The sequence below is a fragment of the Scatophagus argus genome, chromosome 21, assembly GCF_020382885.2.
Source record: "Scatophagus argus isolate fScaArg1 chromosome 21, fScaArg1.pri, whole genome shotgun sequence".
In the NCBI taxonomy this organism is placed as follows: Eukaryota; Metazoa; Chordata; class Actinopteri; family Scatophagidae; genus Scatophagus; species Scatophagus argus.
The window spans coordinates 10,809,885-10,827,036 of NC_058513.1; the positions used below are offsets into that span (position 1 = coordinate 10,809,885).

Sequence of the window (17,152 nt, forward strand, 5' to 3'; positions counted from 1 at the left end):
TTCTCTCTATTATTAGCTAAAGCTTGCTTAAAACGGACTTAGATTCTCAGATGTCCTCCATTAAGAGGCCTCATAATTACAGTCTCAGACCCCCTGCTAATATCAGTATGGCTGGGTTCTAATTCTTAATTCATTATCACATATTGACCTGAAACAGAATCAGTTTGTGACTATAAGATGTTAATGTTTTATAAACCTGTAAACTGGAGTCCACTTGCCCCAACTTAAACTCTTCTACATAAAATTAATAAAATGAAGAATGTGTCCCAGAATTAAGTACATGGCTTTGCTTGCTCATGAGAAATGTTTGCTGTCATGTAATCAATACATACAGAATATATCCTTATTGAATCATGTCCACAAGACAATTAATTTGTCAAATAGCAAGTAGCTCAACATTCGCAGTCACAGCTGCATCAACAGCACTGTAATAGTGAATGAAAAGTGATGTTGGCACCCTTTTCACAGCTTTTTATATTTTTCCTCTATCAGTGTAGTGATGTAGTATAATACAGTGCAGTATTGCACATGCGTTATTTACCAGCGGTGACATATAGTAGCAAAACTACTGTGGACAGTGAATACAGGCCATCATCACTATGTTTCATCTCTCACCTTTGACCTCGAGCGGTGACCGACAGGGTTCACCACAACGCTGATGAAACATGCTTCTTCCTACGAGCGCCTTAATCCAGCTGAGCCTCATGTCAGCCACGCGGCAGCTGCTTTCATATCAAGCTGACCGCATCAGTCACACAGTATGGCGGCTGCGGTGAAACGCTGACACCAGTGACCTTCCTCAAACCATCGCACTCGTGTATGTTTGCTAACTACAGGAAGTTAAAAGATCTTTTTGGTTTTTTTTGTTCAAAGAGCGCGTGCCTGTGAGAGCGTACTACACGTGTGTTATTCCTCAGATGCACGCAGACACATTAGATCAAAGCGTTCATAAACAAGACCTCTGAAAATTTGATTGCATCCCTCGTGTGTGTGTGTGTGTGTGTGTGTGTGTGTGTGTGTGTGTGTGCGTGCGTGTGCGTGTGCGCGCGTGTTATTCTGCACCCAGCCTGCCATCTGTGTTGCATTGTGTAATTTTTATAATTTTAGCTGCAGACTCCCGGGAATTTGATTTTATACGCCCACCCACACTCACACATAAATACACAGTAGCAGACACACACACACACACACTCAGAATTTCTCTCATGGCAAATACATTCATTCACTCATTCACTCATACGCTCACTCAGAAATGCTCTCTTGCTCATTCTCTCTTTCGCACACACACACACACACACACGGCTAATTCTCTCCGCCTAGCATTGCAGTACTGTAGCAGCTAATCAGGCAGCCAGCCGTGGAGGCAGACAATAGGCCAGATGCTGTTGGCTTAGAGCAACATCCACAAACTCATGTCTGAGTGTGTACGTACACAGGAGCAGGAAATCAGACTTGTTGACCCGGTGGGACCCAGGTGTCGTCACTTCATTTGTCGCTGTTGTGAATGAGAGGTGCGGGATATTTTTCAGCGATGCTAACAACTGCTAAACAGTTTTTCGGGACATAGACAGCGGCTGTTTACCTCCATAGCTATAGTAATACATTTCAAAACCGTTTGGAAGGATGGATGCTAACCTTTTAACCTTTCCTTTTATCTGTTTTCAGAAGATGAAATCAAAATGGGATTTTTTTTTTCTGTTCTTCACGTGGGAATAATGAAGCCACCTGCCATTGGCATGATTCTGATTGGATTTATACAGTTGCTGCAAATAAGTTGAACCATTTGATGCACAGGTCTGATGTTTTGATGTATGTCTGAGGAAAAAAAAACAAACAACAAAGCAAAACAAGCCAAAATCATGTTGCCCTCTAGTCAAGAGTAAAATGCTCGACCCGAACATGCCACGGAGCAGTAAGGGATTAAAACCTGCTTTTCCAAAATGGTTGGTGGCGTGGGTGATGAGCAGTGTGACTGTCATGAAGCTGATAGGTGCTCACTTAGGGCACCCACATTTAAAAAATTAAGGTTAAATCTGGCGTTAAGGAAAATGCAGTTTTCATGTTGTAAACAGAAGCAGGACAAAAGGTGAGAACAAAAAGAGAGGAGTTACAGTCTACATGTCCACATTACAAATGGGGAAAATTATTAAAGGGATGGTTCAACATATTTGGGAATAAGCTTATTTAATTTAGCACAGCAAACGACTACAAGTGGGGAAAATGGGAAAACCTGGCGTTGTCCTAAGGTAACAAAATCTGCTAACTTGAACCTCTAAAGCTCGCTAATTATCAAACGTTATAGCTTCTTTCATTCTTCTGACCCCAGCGTCATATTTTAGTTATTAGAGCCCCACAAGCTTTTGGTTTGCTCTTCCAATAATGCAACTGGATGGCAGTTTTCTTTAGAGCCCCCTCGTCTTGTAAATGACCACATCTTGCAGTCGTCATACTGCCGGTGTATAATGCATTCTTTCTGTTAAAAACTAGTGGCATCGATGCCCATCCTACTGAGCCATTCACTTGAATAATTTTCTTTTCAAATCTTACTGCAGAGCCACAGAAAACAGCAAAAACTTTGACAAAAATGTTCATTTCCTCTAACTAATTTTAAGAAAACATATTTTGTTTCATTTGGTGTATCGGAAATTGAGTTTATTTTCTCATCCGACGATTTTTAAAGACAATTGAAATGCACGGCGTCTTGCTTTGTGAATGTAATCACACATTCTGGGACTGACCATTAATCATTCATCATTTAGCACTTGGAGACCCACATGAAACAGACCAGTGACTCAGTTTGGTCCGTTTTGGTTTGGGCACACACAGCTACAAAACCACACCATCGTGTCGGCTGTAATTCCAGTGATTTTGGCAACTTTGAACTGCATGAACTGATTGTCAATGTATTACTGCCCCCTGGTGGAGACATAGGGAGGGTAAGGAGTGGTAAAGAACGGGGTGGGAAAGAGTTGAGGGAAAGAAAGGGAGGAAAGACCACTCTGAAAGGAAAAAAAAAATGTAAATGCAAAGTGTTATTGTAGCCTGTAAGTGAATTGATTGTGTGTGTGCTTCAGCGTGAGTCCGCGGGTTAATGACTGTGAAATCCCATAAGCAGGTTTTAGTGGAAGGTTAAGACTCATTACAATAGCTTGCTGAAACCATACTCTAAGGATTATAACTGTGAAAAATTTATGACTGGCCCGTCTTACTGGTTTGACCCTGCCGTTGTTCACCCATTATTCTTTCTTTCCTTTGATTCTTTTTCTGAAACACACCTTAACCTGGCATTTTTCTCACCCAAACACATCAGTCATCCACTTGCCTCTTCCATTTGTTTATTACTTGACTGCTTAATGTAATAGGGAGGATAACTTCTCCCACCAGCTGACTGTAAGCAGACAGATTATGCGAGGGAACTTTTCTGCACAACTCCATGATGGAACCAAGCCAAACAACATCCTGCAGATTTGTTACTTTAATCACACTGGGACATATTGTTTCCAGGACAGCATTTGTAAAGATGTGTTTTTTTTTTGACCCACTGCCTTTCCAAGTTGTGTGCTGCAGGGCACAGAGCCCAAATGGTGATACACAACACAGTTTTTTGGCCGGTGGAGCCAGGCAGCGCTCCTGGCAACAGGCAACAAAGAGACAAAAGGGAGGGAAATCGATTCCAGTGTTTTCTACTAACAAAAACTCTCCTGGCAACAAACTGTTCCTTTTGTGATTAAGGCAGCTTTGCTTAGGCGCGTCATTAGCCATTGCTTATCATTGGAGTGAACCACGGTGTTGCCCCGTGTGTCTGGCTTTAAGTGTTTGTGGATAAGCATTAGCCAAGTGCAACAGTTTTCTTTGTACTACAGACGTCTCTTCCGTCCTCACTGCTGATTGGCCAGTGGACACCACAGCCTCAGATTATTTATTTATTTATTTATTCTTATTACACATAGCCAAAATTTTGAAAAGAATTTGCCAGTATTCCTCTGGCTCACAGCCTCTTATTGATTATTGCTGATCTGTAAATCTCGCTCTGTCCAGGTATGACCTTCCTCAATACGGCAGTCGCAGGAAGCTGATCTCACCCTCCGGTCTCTATGATGAATATGGAGAAGTTGTAGTCGATGATGACGGCAGCTACTACTACAGTCCACAGGAGTCTGACGGAGAGGTAAAGACAACAGATCAGAAACCTTTTGAATATTCACTTAACACAGACTAGGACCAGGGTCCGTGATGCGTAAAGACAGGAAGCTGTTGATCACAATGACGTGTACTGATTTTGTGCAGAGAAAAAGAGGCAAAAAGTATAAAAACTGAAATTGTTCTTTTAATGATCCCTGTCAATCAATCAAGCAATAACTTTGAAAGGGAAAAATTAATCACACTGATGAGCTGTCAGACTGCTGTGAAGCTTGCAACACTATATTCATCTCAAAGAACAGTTCAATACTTTGAGAAATACCATAATTGGCTTTCTTGCTGAGATTTAGTTGAGAAGGTCGATGTAATGTCTCGTGGCTATACAAGCTGCAGTATCTGCAACCATAGCTAGGAGCTGATTAGCTTAGAATTAAGACTAAAAAAAAAAAAAGAAGAAACAACTAGTCTCTCTAAAGGTAACAAAATCTGTCTACCAGCACTTCTAAGGCACAATACACATGCAAATAAAATCATTGAGATCAGCCCAGTGACACAGTCAGGTTGTTCATTTGGAAAGGTGCTGCCAATCAAATACGTGCAAGCACACATTACTCATATATCACAAAGATATAAAATATTGTTGCCACAATGACTTTATCATGGCAGATTTTTTTTATGAACAGCTGGGAAGTGTGTTTTGGGTGTCCTAAAATCCTTCAGAACTCACACACTTTTCAAACTGGTCCTCCCAAATTGAATTTTGTTGTCTCACAGATACGTGTTTTAGTGCCGAGTTGTTTTTACCCGAATGGCGTCTAAAGCGTGATATTTTTATCTAACTGTCTGCAAGAAAAGCAAACCGTGTTGAACTATTCCTTAAAATTTGAAGTTGTGCCATTCTTTGAAAATGATCCCAACTACTAATAGTGAGCAACTTTTTGCGGTTTACGTGTCTTATTTGTTCTTTTCCTAAATGTTCTATTTGGTTCTGGACTAATGTCATCATGACAACAGGTGAAGAGACGGTTTCAAAGAAGTAGATTAGCCCCACACCCTGCCTACATCCAGCCCCGTCCTCCACCCTCCCGTGGGCCTTCAAGGAAGACCCCTGGTGCCCTAAGAACTGAGGGCAGCAAAGAACAACCATCAGAGGATGGTACAAGCATGAACACAAAGGCCAAGAGCTCAAGTGCAGCCGCCAGGTTGAAGGCCGCGATGAGAGCGAGCGCACTGCTGTCCTCTGGAGGCAAAACACCAGGACAACCTCCTACCATCCACCCGCCCTGGAACAAAGCCAGAGTCGGGCCAATGGAGGAGGGAGAAGGAGGCAGAGACAGATTGGAGGAAAGAAAAGGAGAAGGAGTGGGAAGGGGATTAGAGAGAGGGGAAACAGGGAAAAGAGAAAACAAAGGGGGAGGAAGAGATGATGCGGCAGAAAGAGGGAGGGAAAGAGGAGCCAAAGGAGAAATGGAAACATGGCAAAGAAGCATCGGCGGTGGCATGACGAACAATAGGATGAGAAATGTAGTTGACAGAGGTGAAGGCGTCAGGCCAGAGCATAGGGGAGAGCTCCCTGGCTTGTCATCCGCTGGCCGCTTTGCCAGCCCGGACGGTGGCATAGTCATCGACGGGAGCTATTTCCAGACGTCCACTGAAGCCAGCAAGCCCCCGCCGGTGAAACAAAAGCTGAGCGAGGCCCTCAGACTTATCTCCCTCGCCAGAAGGCTCCAGGGACCCGTCAGGGTGGGAGACGAACAGTGGAGTAATGGAAAAAGCTGGGACAGAGGAGAGGAGAACAGCGGAGAGATTTATGGCTCTGTGGGAGATATGAGTGTTTCTGCATCAGTGTCTGAGAGGAGAAGGTGGGAGAGGCAGTTAGGGGAGGAGAGCGGTTCCTCTGAGGTGTGGTGGAAGAGAGAAAAGGGATTTCATGACAGTGATTCAGAAACAGGAAGTGTTAGCAAAGAGTCTCCGTCAGAATTTAGTCCCTCCGCCGCAAGTAGCCCGACCTCGTCTGTTACAGCCGACCACGACAAGACCGAATCCGATACCGAAACAGAAAGAAACGAGTCAGACTCAGGGACAGAAAAGGAAGGAGGAACTCTTGACACAGAGTCAGAGAATGGAAGCCAACGGGGCTCAGAGTCTGAGAGGGAGTCAGGGTTAGAGAGTGAGGGTGAGGGGAATGAGTCGAGCAGAAGGCACTCAGAAGGTGACATTAGTAAGAGTTCTGCGAGCAGCAACAGTATTAGTAGCAAAAGCCGAAGGAGCATTGCCAATGTAAAGAGAGACAGGAGCAAAAGGACAGAGAGAAACCGCAGCAGTGACTCTTCAAGTTCTTCACTGGGTCGTTCCAGGCCCCAGACTTCTAGACGCTCCCGCTCTTCACGTGAAACAATAGAGGAAGAGAGCGCAGAAGAGGAGGAAGAGGAGGGGCACAACGAGGCCGAAAGTGCTGGATTACACAAGTCTTCATCGAGCAGGTGCACCGGCGGTCGTATCCAGTCAGACATCGGCTCGGGCGTGATTGACGCCTCGGATGACTTGTCACCCATCATTGAGGACACCGAGGAGGAGGAGGAGGAGGAACGAAGCAGCGGCCATGGAGGGGAAAGAGACGAAGATGAAGAGGAGGGCAATTTGGAAAATGAGTCGGCTGATTGAAATGCAGATGAGGCCTTAGCCCCCCCCCTTCAAAGATTAAATTCTTTGCCACTAAGTAAGAACTTGGTTGAAAATGCATGGATTGGGTGTGCAGTCATTACCTGGGTGGAATTTATTACTCTAATCTGTCCCTTTTTCCTTGTTTGGTGTCATTTTCATTCACAGGAGTTTGAATTGCCTGCGTGTCCTCTGCTGCCCCCCTCACAGTATCTTCCTGTGGTTCTTTGACTCTTTCTTTTGCTTCGGTCTTGAACGCCCCTTTTCTCCAATCAGCCTTCATCCCCTCCCCTTCCTCTTTACTGGTTTACCGCCGTAGCTTTTTTCAAGCTGACTCGTGTCAGTTTCCAGCTGCTTTTCTCTTTATTCACTGACCTCAGTCATTTCTCTTTCTGATCGTTCTCCCTCTATGTCAGTTCTTCCAGTGTGCGTTACCTGCAAAGGGGAAAAGACTTTTTTTTCTTTATGATAGTGAACCTTTGTTGTCTGTCATACTGTTGAGGTTAAATGGAAAAACTGGGTGTTGTATTGTAGCAGGTCAGTTTTTTTTCTTCTTCTGAAGTGTGTGCACAGCAGTGTTTGCTCTTATCTTAACAAAGGAAAGCTCTATTTTTAAACAATAAAAGCTTTTATTGTTTATTTATGATATAAAAGAGGTACATTCAGTCTGTCAACAGTATACAGTATATGTTAAAAGCATTTCCTCAGTGCTCTCTTTGGTGGACATTAGCACCCACATGATCAAAAGTCTGCTTTGTCTCGCCATCCTGCCAAATGAAAAATGTGAACGCTGCTGCGCCGACCTGTGTTTTCAGTGTGAGTCAAGCTGCTGCTTTTATTTTGTAAATTTTGCAGCACAGTCATCTTGAAAAGAAAAGAAAAAAACGCATTTGAGCTTAAAGAGCTTTAACATGAGTTGAAAATGTTGTTTCTCCTGACCTCTAGTGGTCACAGTTCTCATTTGCCGCAGTGGAAATGCACTGAGGCTGTGGTCTGTTGTGGCCACAGGTGCAGTGCAATTAAACCCACAGTGAAACAATGTTATTGTGCTGGTGTTAAAGGACAGCGTCACAGTTTTTCAAGTCTGTCTTAAAACATAAGTCACCGGCCTGTAGGTGCATTGAAAGATTCCCTGTCCATACCGGCTGAGAAGAGGTCTCCTCTTAATGTTATTCAACTAAAACTGAAATGAGTCCTCAACAGCTGCAGTCAAATCGAGTAGGTGTCTTCCAATGTTGCAGTTCATTTTGTGACACTTTCCTGAGAAACATAAGAAGAAATTTCAGACAAAATAACCTTAATTTTATTAATGCTCGTCAGCCAGCACCGGAAACACGGGTAGTTAAAGTCTGGGATCCAAATCAAACCTGCTCAAAGCAGCGCAGGTAAGCACCAAGCAACCTAAAATAACCCTAATTCAGTAAAAACTCACTTGTTTTGTTAATAATCTGACGTTACTCGCTATGCTTGTTGGAGCTGAAACTGCAAGTTTGAAAATCTTGACGTGGATTTAGAAAGCGAGCGTATCAGACCTCTGTGAGCGCTCCTCATCTGTGTGCGAGGCTACGTTAGCTGCTGCTACCATCACACCACACCAGACTGTCTGTGGTGGCATCGTGGGTAATGTAGGCGCTCTGTTTTGGCAAGAAGAATGCATTGAATAACAAAAACGACATCTCTAGTTTTTCTGCATCAGTTTAGTCCATTGTGAGTTGCACAATATTACAGTGGAGAGCGTTATGTTAAATCACTGCTGTTCCTTCAGTTTCATTTAAACTTGGATGTGTGTGTGTTGTGATTAGTGTATCAAGACAGATCTGAGTACACTTTGCACCTCTGTGTCAGAGGTTTACTGAAATATTTTTTGTGTTTTTCCAGCTTGGCAATCGAAAACGTAGGATCAAGTTAGTGGTAGATCGGGAATATGAGACCAGCTCCACGGGCGAGGACAGTATGCCGGAGACCCAACGGAGCCGCTTGTCCTCCACGCTCAACAGCCATGCTAACGTTAACGGCAGCATCTACGTGGCCCAGAATGGCTCCATCATCCGCACCCGACGTTCAGTAAATGCCACAGGTCCCACACACACACACATCAACACGAACAACAACCTCAAGCTCCCCTCCCCTGTCTTCAGCTCTCGGCTAGCCAAGCACTTTAAAAAACTAGACAAAATGGCTGCCACACTGGAGGAAAGAGTCCCCCTGAACAGCCCCAGAACAGATGCTGGGTGCAACACGCTGCGCACCTTCCAAAGTTCAGGAATGGCCACCTCTGCGACAGCCACTTCCTCTTTCTCTAACACTGACAACAATAAAGTGCTGAGTGAGGTTAACACTCGTCAATCCAGCGTTTCTTTAGGATCAACCAGCACCAGCAACACGGGCACCGAAAGTCTGCCGTCCAAATCGAACCTGCTCAAAGCGGCGCAGGGCAGCAACGAGCAGCCTCAGAGCGCAGCAGAGATGGACGAGTTGAAAGAAGGCGAGAAAGAGTCAAAGGTAGACAGCAGTAACGATGATGATGACGGCGGACTCGTCATGAGGGGCCCGTTGGAGTGCCCAAGTGACAGAACGCAGTCGGATGAGGAGGAACTGTGGATGGGTCCATGGAACAGCCTTCACATACCCATGACCAAACTCTGACTGATCGTGACCCCACTGTGCTCGCTTCTGATTGCAAAGATCACAAAAGCATTCAGACGTTATTTCTGTTCATTAGTCGTGGAACTAATGGGGATCCTCCAATCCAATTAAAGTACATTTTATTAACAGATTGATACTCAGCTAAATGGTGAATTAGCATATTTTGATATTCAAACTGAAGATGAAAGATTACATATGGAATAAAGGAATTTGTTTTTGTTTAAATTCAGAGGCAGAAGATAAAAATACAGCAAAAAGAACAATTTGGCGACTAATTTGGGGTTTTACTCTTACTCTTTAAAATGTTGGATTTGTTACTACTCGTCGTCCAATCAGAGCCTCCCTTTAAGCCCAACTGATCTCAGAGCTGCAACAATTTTGGAAAAATGGACCTAGAATGAGAGGACTTGCTATATTTCTATTTTGCTAAGAGAAAATGAAAAGAAATTAAGGACAAAGTCTATGAACTTTTTATGACCCTTTAAGCGTCTGGTGTCTGTATGGAACCACACTCGTTTCATTCAGTGTTCTGGCTACCGGTGCGACTCATCTTGAATTTGCCTGACACTTTGCATCGACACATAAAGTCTTGTATTGTTCAAACTTGCCTTTTTATCCTTGTCAAGTTGCTTGGCAAACTTTATCCAAATAAAAGACTATTTCATCCATTGAAACGTGTAGTTTGGCTATCCTGGTGCTGTGTTCATGCCTCCTCTGGGTATCTAACTAACAGGACATGACTACTGTGAGATGTTCACTTTCTAAATGACGTCAGAGTGGAGAGGACAGCGATCGGTGTTTGGATATTTAATATTTGTATTTGAAAATATGTCAGAAATTCGCCTTTTTTGCCCAATTCTTGGCAGAATGGTATGACAACTTTGAAATACGTTCTTTTTGTTTTCTTGTCATGAGTTCGATGAGAAGATTCTCATATCTGTAGAGTGACGAAATAGCTGGAGTGAGCAGCTGGTTAGCTTAGTATAACGACTAAAACCCCCTAAAGTTTACTAATTAACGCATAGTTTTAACCTTCACAAATGTGAAAAATGGCAGTTTGTGGTTTTCCACACAACCATGCTACAATGTAGGTGCTTCTGGTCTTTATACTGAGCTAGGCTGATGGCTTCAGCTACATTTACCAGACAGACAAGAGAGTGATATCGACCTAAAGCCAGTTAGTGAATTTATAAAAATGTTGATCTACTCATTTAATATATCCAAGAAATCTGTGATAAAATTGTTTCCTCCAGCCACTGGTAATCTCCTTATGTGCTGTAAGTTGTTATTGTTGCTTCACTCAATGAAGAACCATTGACTTACTTTCATACTTGAAAATGTTAGATTAATGAAAACTGCGATGAGATTTTTAATTTATAAATATCCCAATTTTCAGGCTCTAATCTGACTCTAAAAGGGTATTTTTATGATGAGATCAAAATGCTCCGTTGAAAGAGTCAAATAGTACATTTCAACAATTTCTGTTGGTTAGATATCAAAGCTTACACAATTACAGGCTGTGAGCTTCAGAAAGCTTTGCACATTTTTTCTTCTTTGGCACTTAAAGACATTAGACATTTTGTTTCTTTGTTGTTTTGTTTTGTTTTGTTTGTTTTTTTACAATGCACAAGATAACTGTCAAGAAACTGTTCAAATTGCAGAGGTTGCTTTAAATTCCCCTCATCCCACTGGATCCCCAAGAGAGCCAATTAACAGCGCACATGGACCCTTCTTCCTCGTCAAAGTCTCGTCTCGATGAAGGTGGGAGAACTTTTAAATTGTGGACCACATTACAGTGAATTGTTTCATTTGAAGTCTGAAAGACGCTGGATCATTAAGCTGCAGAATTACCCAGTTTTAAAACTCTTACGTTTAATTTGAGGACAGCATAATTTTGCATTAAGGAACGGTGGGTGCCACATCTGTGGTGATATTTGAAACTGACTGCTCCTTATTACCCAAAATTAGCAGACTGTACCAGAGAGTAATATTTTGAACAGTTTCTGGAAGGAAAAGCACGCCTGAGCTTCTGTTATTGATTCAGCTAAATGAGCTGATTATGTCACTGATTCATAAGTCCGCTGGGCTTTATAGGAGGAAAAGGTAGACTTGATTCGGCTCATTAATCGACACACGGGCACAAAAGATTTGATTAGTTGCTGAAATGTTCATTGTGTTCATTCATGCATCAGATAAAGAAATGAGAAGCTCCAAAATGTCGTGCTTTTTCCAACTTGTGATGTATTTGTGCCTGTTTATTTATAGCCTTTTTCACAGCAGAGATTTTGACTAATCATAGAGCAAGTACAGGTGTCTGCTCAGTGCTATTCTAATGTTTTAATAGACAGAATGAGAAACAGGCCAGTATGTAGGTAGGCTGAATGCACAAAACCAGAGCCCTCATACTGAGGCAACTAAATTGAATTTAGTCAACATTAACTTTACTATTTATCCCTGTAATATGTTGAAATGTGAAAAAAAACAGAGATATGACTCATCACAAGATGAGATCATAAACTACAATTTGACTTTGAAGTCACTGACTTTGCCTTTTGACTTGAAATGATGTCAACCAAACCCAAAGGTAAACAATTGAAATGGTAAACCTGAAAAAGGGCACATTAACTTGTTGAGGACCGAAAAAACAAAGTTTCTGTATAAAATCTTTTGCTGCACAGAGCTGTGTAGCTTTTAGCTACATGGACACTTTATTGGTGTAATTTAGCAGAGTGTAGAAAAAAAATCTTAGGAGTTAACCAAGTGTAGGGTGGCTAACCCTTTAGTGAAACCTTGTGAAATTTGTACCGTAATTTCCGGACTATTGAGCGCACCTGAATATAAGCCGCACCCACTAAATTTAAAAAGAAAAGAAAAACTTGTACATATATAGGCCGCAATTGTCTATAAGCTGCAGGTGTCCACGCTGTCAGCCTCTCTTTTGTTGTCGCTCTCAATGTCAATTTGTTTCGAGGCAAAATCCATAAATTAGCCGCATCATTGTTTAAACTGCAGGGTTAAAAGCGCATAGAAAAAAGTAGCCACTTATAGTCCGGAAATTACGGTATTTGACTAAATTAAGTGCAAAATCAAGAATGAGCGAAGATGTTTTTGTTAAACCAGCCATCTGGTCTCCATTCAGGACTCACAACATGGACACATCAGGACCAAATAAACAAACAAAGCACAAGAAGGTGAGCTCAGACACACACTCTTTGAACTCTGATATGCAACACTGTTAATTATTTATATTTTTATTTTAACTGTAATCCTGATATATGAATCCACCAATGGTCATCCATTTAAAAATTCAAGTAAATAGACAAATGTTCACTTGACAGCCACATCATAACACGTATGGTGGATGTTAAAGGGTATACTGCACATCTTATGGAAACAACACAGCGCTGCAGATGAAACATAGCCCGCAGTCAGCTAACACATACAGTATGTCATATTCAGTGGATATGATGAATACACCATAAACTTTTTTAATATAACGACGTGACAAAGTTTGAATTGTCAGCTTTTGCCCACAGTTGTGGAAACTCACCAAACAAAAGGCATTAAAAGATGCTGCTGTGCACTGGAGAATAATATGCCAGAAGTATGAATACACATGAATACTAAGCTGAATATTTTACACAAAGTAAAATATTTCTTTATGTAACTAAATAAGTTTGAGTAAATTTAGGGCAGTAGAGATTGTATCCTCTCACGCATGGAAATAAATAAATTAAAAAAAAAAACACTACTTACAAGAAATTATACATAAACAACAACAGAAATTTGCCAACCAGGGCTTCACATTAAAATAAATAACATCCAAACACACATTTGTCTCAGTTTTAACACATTAAGAAATGTTACATTCAGAAATGAGGTCTACAGGTTAGAAAGACGGAACGCAGCTGTGCCTGAACGGTAGGATGTGATCGAGATTACATGAACTGATTATGTCCCTTTCTGTTGAAAGTCAGTGTGGATTTCACATAGTTGTATCAGCTGATCCCACTTTTATCCAGCATGGTGTCTGTAAGTTATCACCAGTTTATCAAATCTGATCATTTTTCTTACATAAACATGCTTCAACAGCCAGAACAGATAAACAGATTATGGTGAGTACTGGAACTATCCTGGCCTAATTATCACTGCTTGTTAGTCAGACACAATATACATATACATATATATATATATATATATATATATATATATATATATATATATATATATATATATATATATATATATATATATACACTACCTGTGTTACCTTTAGGAATCGTCCTACTGCCTTACCACTGACAAAACATCAGCATTATGTGTGAATGATATCAGTTTTGACAAATTTAAACAAGTCAAGGTCAGGAGTTAAAAACCTAAGCAGTTAAAGTAACTCAACTTCACTATTGCACTAAAATCCAAACATCATTACTTGGCATCAAGCAAACGTAAAGAAATCAAAATAAAAGGGCAAACACTCCATATTTTTTGTGTGGAGCATGGCTACATTTGCCAACAAAATAAAAAAATCAGACTTTCTAATAAATTGCAAGTGTTCACCTTTTGTAGGTTATTTTTTTATTTAAAAAAAATCAATAAGTTTGGCTTTGAAACTGAAATTGAAATTTGAATTTATTATTATTTTTTAATTTATCCTTATGCAAAAATATTTTAACTATTGAGGGTTTCGAACACTTTCAATTAAACAACTAAACAAACAACTCACAAAAATGATTTTCTTCAGCTTTGAAATTAGGAGGAATTAAAGTTGTGATGTATGTCTTAATACATACATTATTAATATTAATATAAATAATGTATTAATATCAATGTATTATAATATCTATCTGTCTGTCTATTAATCATTGAAATGCCAAACTAAACTAGAAGATGTGTGTGTATTAATGGAAATGTTAAAACAGAAAAAAACAGGAGAAGTGGCCCCAAATAAATCAAGTTAAAAAAAAAAGAAAGAAAAAAAGAAATAATCAACACTAGTAATCCATAAGAATACAGAATTCATGATGATGGACAGGAAATGTAGGCCAGTAAATTTAAGTGAACTGCAGTTCATTCTTTTATATTGTGCTTTCCTGAAAACTAAATTAACAGCTGGGATATAATCAAAGCTAATAAATATGATGACCATTATATATTTAAAAAAAAAAGTAGACAATCTCATAACTATGACATTGTATTAAAAAAATACATAAAATAAAAAATTAAGAGCTAAGGATGGGAAGTAATATTCCGAGAAAAACCTCTGAGATTTGAGATCATAAAGTTTCGAGAAAAAAGTTTTGTTTCCTTAATCAAATGAAGCCCTCCATCTTCCTCTCCTCGTAGTTCCCTTGCATTTAGTGTTCCAGCCTGTACAGTAGCTCAGGCTGCTTCAACTGCAGTATTATGGTGTTAAAGTTTCCATCTATGGTAGTGTAAAATTAGCGTCAGTTATTAGTAATAAGTACCGATGATCCTAGCCATTCAAATGAACTCAGAAACTGTCCGATTTTTTTTTTGTTCTTGTAAGTTTATGTCTTCAATCTCAGAGAAAGTTTTTGTTCTTGTAAATTTACCACTTTAATCTCAAAGATTATCCATCATTCTTATAAATTTCTGACTTTAATCTCACAATTTTTTTTTCTCAGAATATTACCCCCCTCTCTGGCTCTGTTTTTTTTGACACTAATGGCCCTAATACAATGTTGGACCTAACAATCAAGTCTGTGTTATCTATCAAACAGTAACACACAAGAGACAGAAGATGACAGTAACGGGAAAAAACAAATGTGCAAACTGCTGTTTGATGAAGATCACGCTCTGTTTTTCCAAAGGATCTTAGTGCTCAAACCATCACTGTTCTACTCAAAGGATGAAATGTAAGTATTTTTATCTGTTTGACACTGAGGAAAAAAATCTTTACATGTTTAGCTACAATCAGTTAGCAGTTTTAGCATTAAGGCAGAGTATTGAGCCTCAATACTGTTCTCACTAACCCTGAATAGTGGCCAAAGAACTGAGAACATAAAACTCTCTGAAACCTGTAATCAAATGTCACATGGTCATATTTGTACTTTAACTTTGGAATCACATTATAATTTTGCCAAATTTTGACAATATTTCACTTTGATAAACAGCTCAACAGCTGCAAAATTCTTTTCTTTAATAAGCAAGAGTTTTGTTGAAAAGTCCTACTCTGGTTACATGAATCATTTCTGTTTTTAAGCAAGGTAAGATGCCTATTGACAGAAATATTTGTGGACAGTGATGACAGAACTAAAATACTTTGTTAAATGAGTCACAGATCATCTTCAGAGATACAACTATAAAATTACCAAAAGGCAGCTTTGCAACATTTTAAGGCAACGTAGAAGGACAACTTTTATCACCAATAGTGCGCACCTACAATGCCTTAAAATGCTTGAAATCGACTTGAGGGCAGAGACAGTAGTGTCTAAGAAACCCCCTAAAAGCATTGCTAATTCCATTACAGAAAAAACCATAATAAGTCATTTCATTTTGTTGCCTCTTTCTGTGAGCGATGCCCAAAATGTGCCCTTACAGTACTGTGAAACTGGAACAGTAAGAAAAGAACCAAACAAGCCAGCTTGTCAGCCTCCTTCACAATGCCCTCAGCCAAAACAGCTCCATACCTGAGAAAGAGAGAAGAGTACTGTTTCCTACTCTCCTGCATCTCTCTTTCCACTTTCTCCAAGCAGATAACCGTCCATCTGCTGTGTGCTTTCTGTGTGTGGTGATAGAAAAGGGAAGTAGTTTATGAACTTACTTTGAGATAAATACACGATATAGAAAACTGTAGCCCGTGCTGGAATGCAGGACCTCACTAGCAGGGCAGTATTTGAACCGTCATCGAATCAGCTCTCTAAAGAATTGTGGATCACTAAACTCATTCAATCTAGATGCCGTTTTCATTCTTATATTTAGGTGGGAGATCTAGCAAATCTCTTCATCCTTTAAATGTTACCTTTTTTTTTTGACAAATTCCTCCTTTCTACTGGTAAGTGAATATGCGTGTCCCTAATCCCATACCTTATGACTTCAATGACAGCAACTGGACCAGGTACTCTGGACTCCCTGACTCCCACACTTCAACCAATAAACGAGCCAGAGCTACCTGCCCACAACTCCTGTGCATCATTCACCCAAGAAAAGGGGCTTAACATCTGTCTTGTTAACCCATAAATGGGGCCTTGGACTAAGTCCTGTCCTCTACTTCCTCAGCTAACATAAGACAGGTTCAAACTCCCTCAGGACAGAGGAGAATGTCCCAGAATTCCACGCTGTGTAGGACCCTCGCTGAAACACCAGAATCCTCACAGTTTAGAAGTAGTCAAAGCAAGTCTTCTCTCTCTGTGGATTCATTTGTGGATCTTCCAGTTCCTGAGGAGGTGAAGCTTCCAGGCTGGGGGGGTCAGAGAGGAGGCAGGCAGGTGGACAGGGTGGAGTTGCGCCCTAAAAGAGGAGGAGGATGAGGAGGAGGCCTGTAGGAACCTTCCTGTCCCCACCCTGCCCTCTGCCACCCACGCCTTCAGACCTGCAGCTGCAGACAGATACCCTGCAAAGGATCACAGTTTAGAGCTTTAACAGGCAGCACCAAAGTGGGCCAGATAAACACAACATTTTAGTATCATCATAATGACTTGTCGCCACAGTGGATGGAATACAATGGATGAAATGTTGCTGG

The 17,152-nt window shown here is 40.7% G+C and overlaps 2 protein-coding genes across 9 annotated transcripts in view; one reads left to right on the forward strand and one right to left on the reverse strand.

The window, feature by feature from the left end:
• Positions 1-10,141, forward strand: part of LOC124052847 (protocadherin-15-like) — a 159,333-nt gene extending 149,192 nt beyond the window's left edge. For 2 of the 4 annotated variants that reach the window (XR_006842064.1, XR_006842065.1), the window contains 2 exons: positions 4,039-4,168; positions 8,680-8,816. Coding sequence is in view for 2 of the 4 variants with exons in the window: in XM_046377570.1 (XP_046233526.1) it covers positions 4,039-4,168; positions 8,680-9,447 (898 nt within the window). In the remaining 2 variants the exon portion in view is untranslated. Of the gene's footprint in view, positions 1-4,038; positions 4,169-8,679 lie in introns of all 4 variants that reach the window. The other 2 variants (XM_046377570.1, XM_046377572.1) reach the window with 1 other exon arrangement.
• Positions 10,142-14,930: 4,789 nt separating this feature from the next.
• The window catches only part of plce1 (phospholipase C, epsilon 1), a 76,682-nt gene continuing 74,460 nt past the window's right edge, over positions 14,931-17,152 (reverse strand). For 3 of the 5 annotated variants that reach the window (XM_046377562.1, XM_046377564.1, XM_046377563.1), the window contains one exon: positions 14,931-17,023. In XM_046377562.1, the coding sequence (XP_046233518.1) occupies positions 16,827-17,023 (197 nt within the window). In that variant the 3' untranslated portion in view covers positions 14,931-16,826. The remainder of the gene's footprint in view (positions 17,024-17,152) is intronic. The other 2 variants (XM_046377566.1, XM_046377565.1) reach the window with 1 other exon arrangement.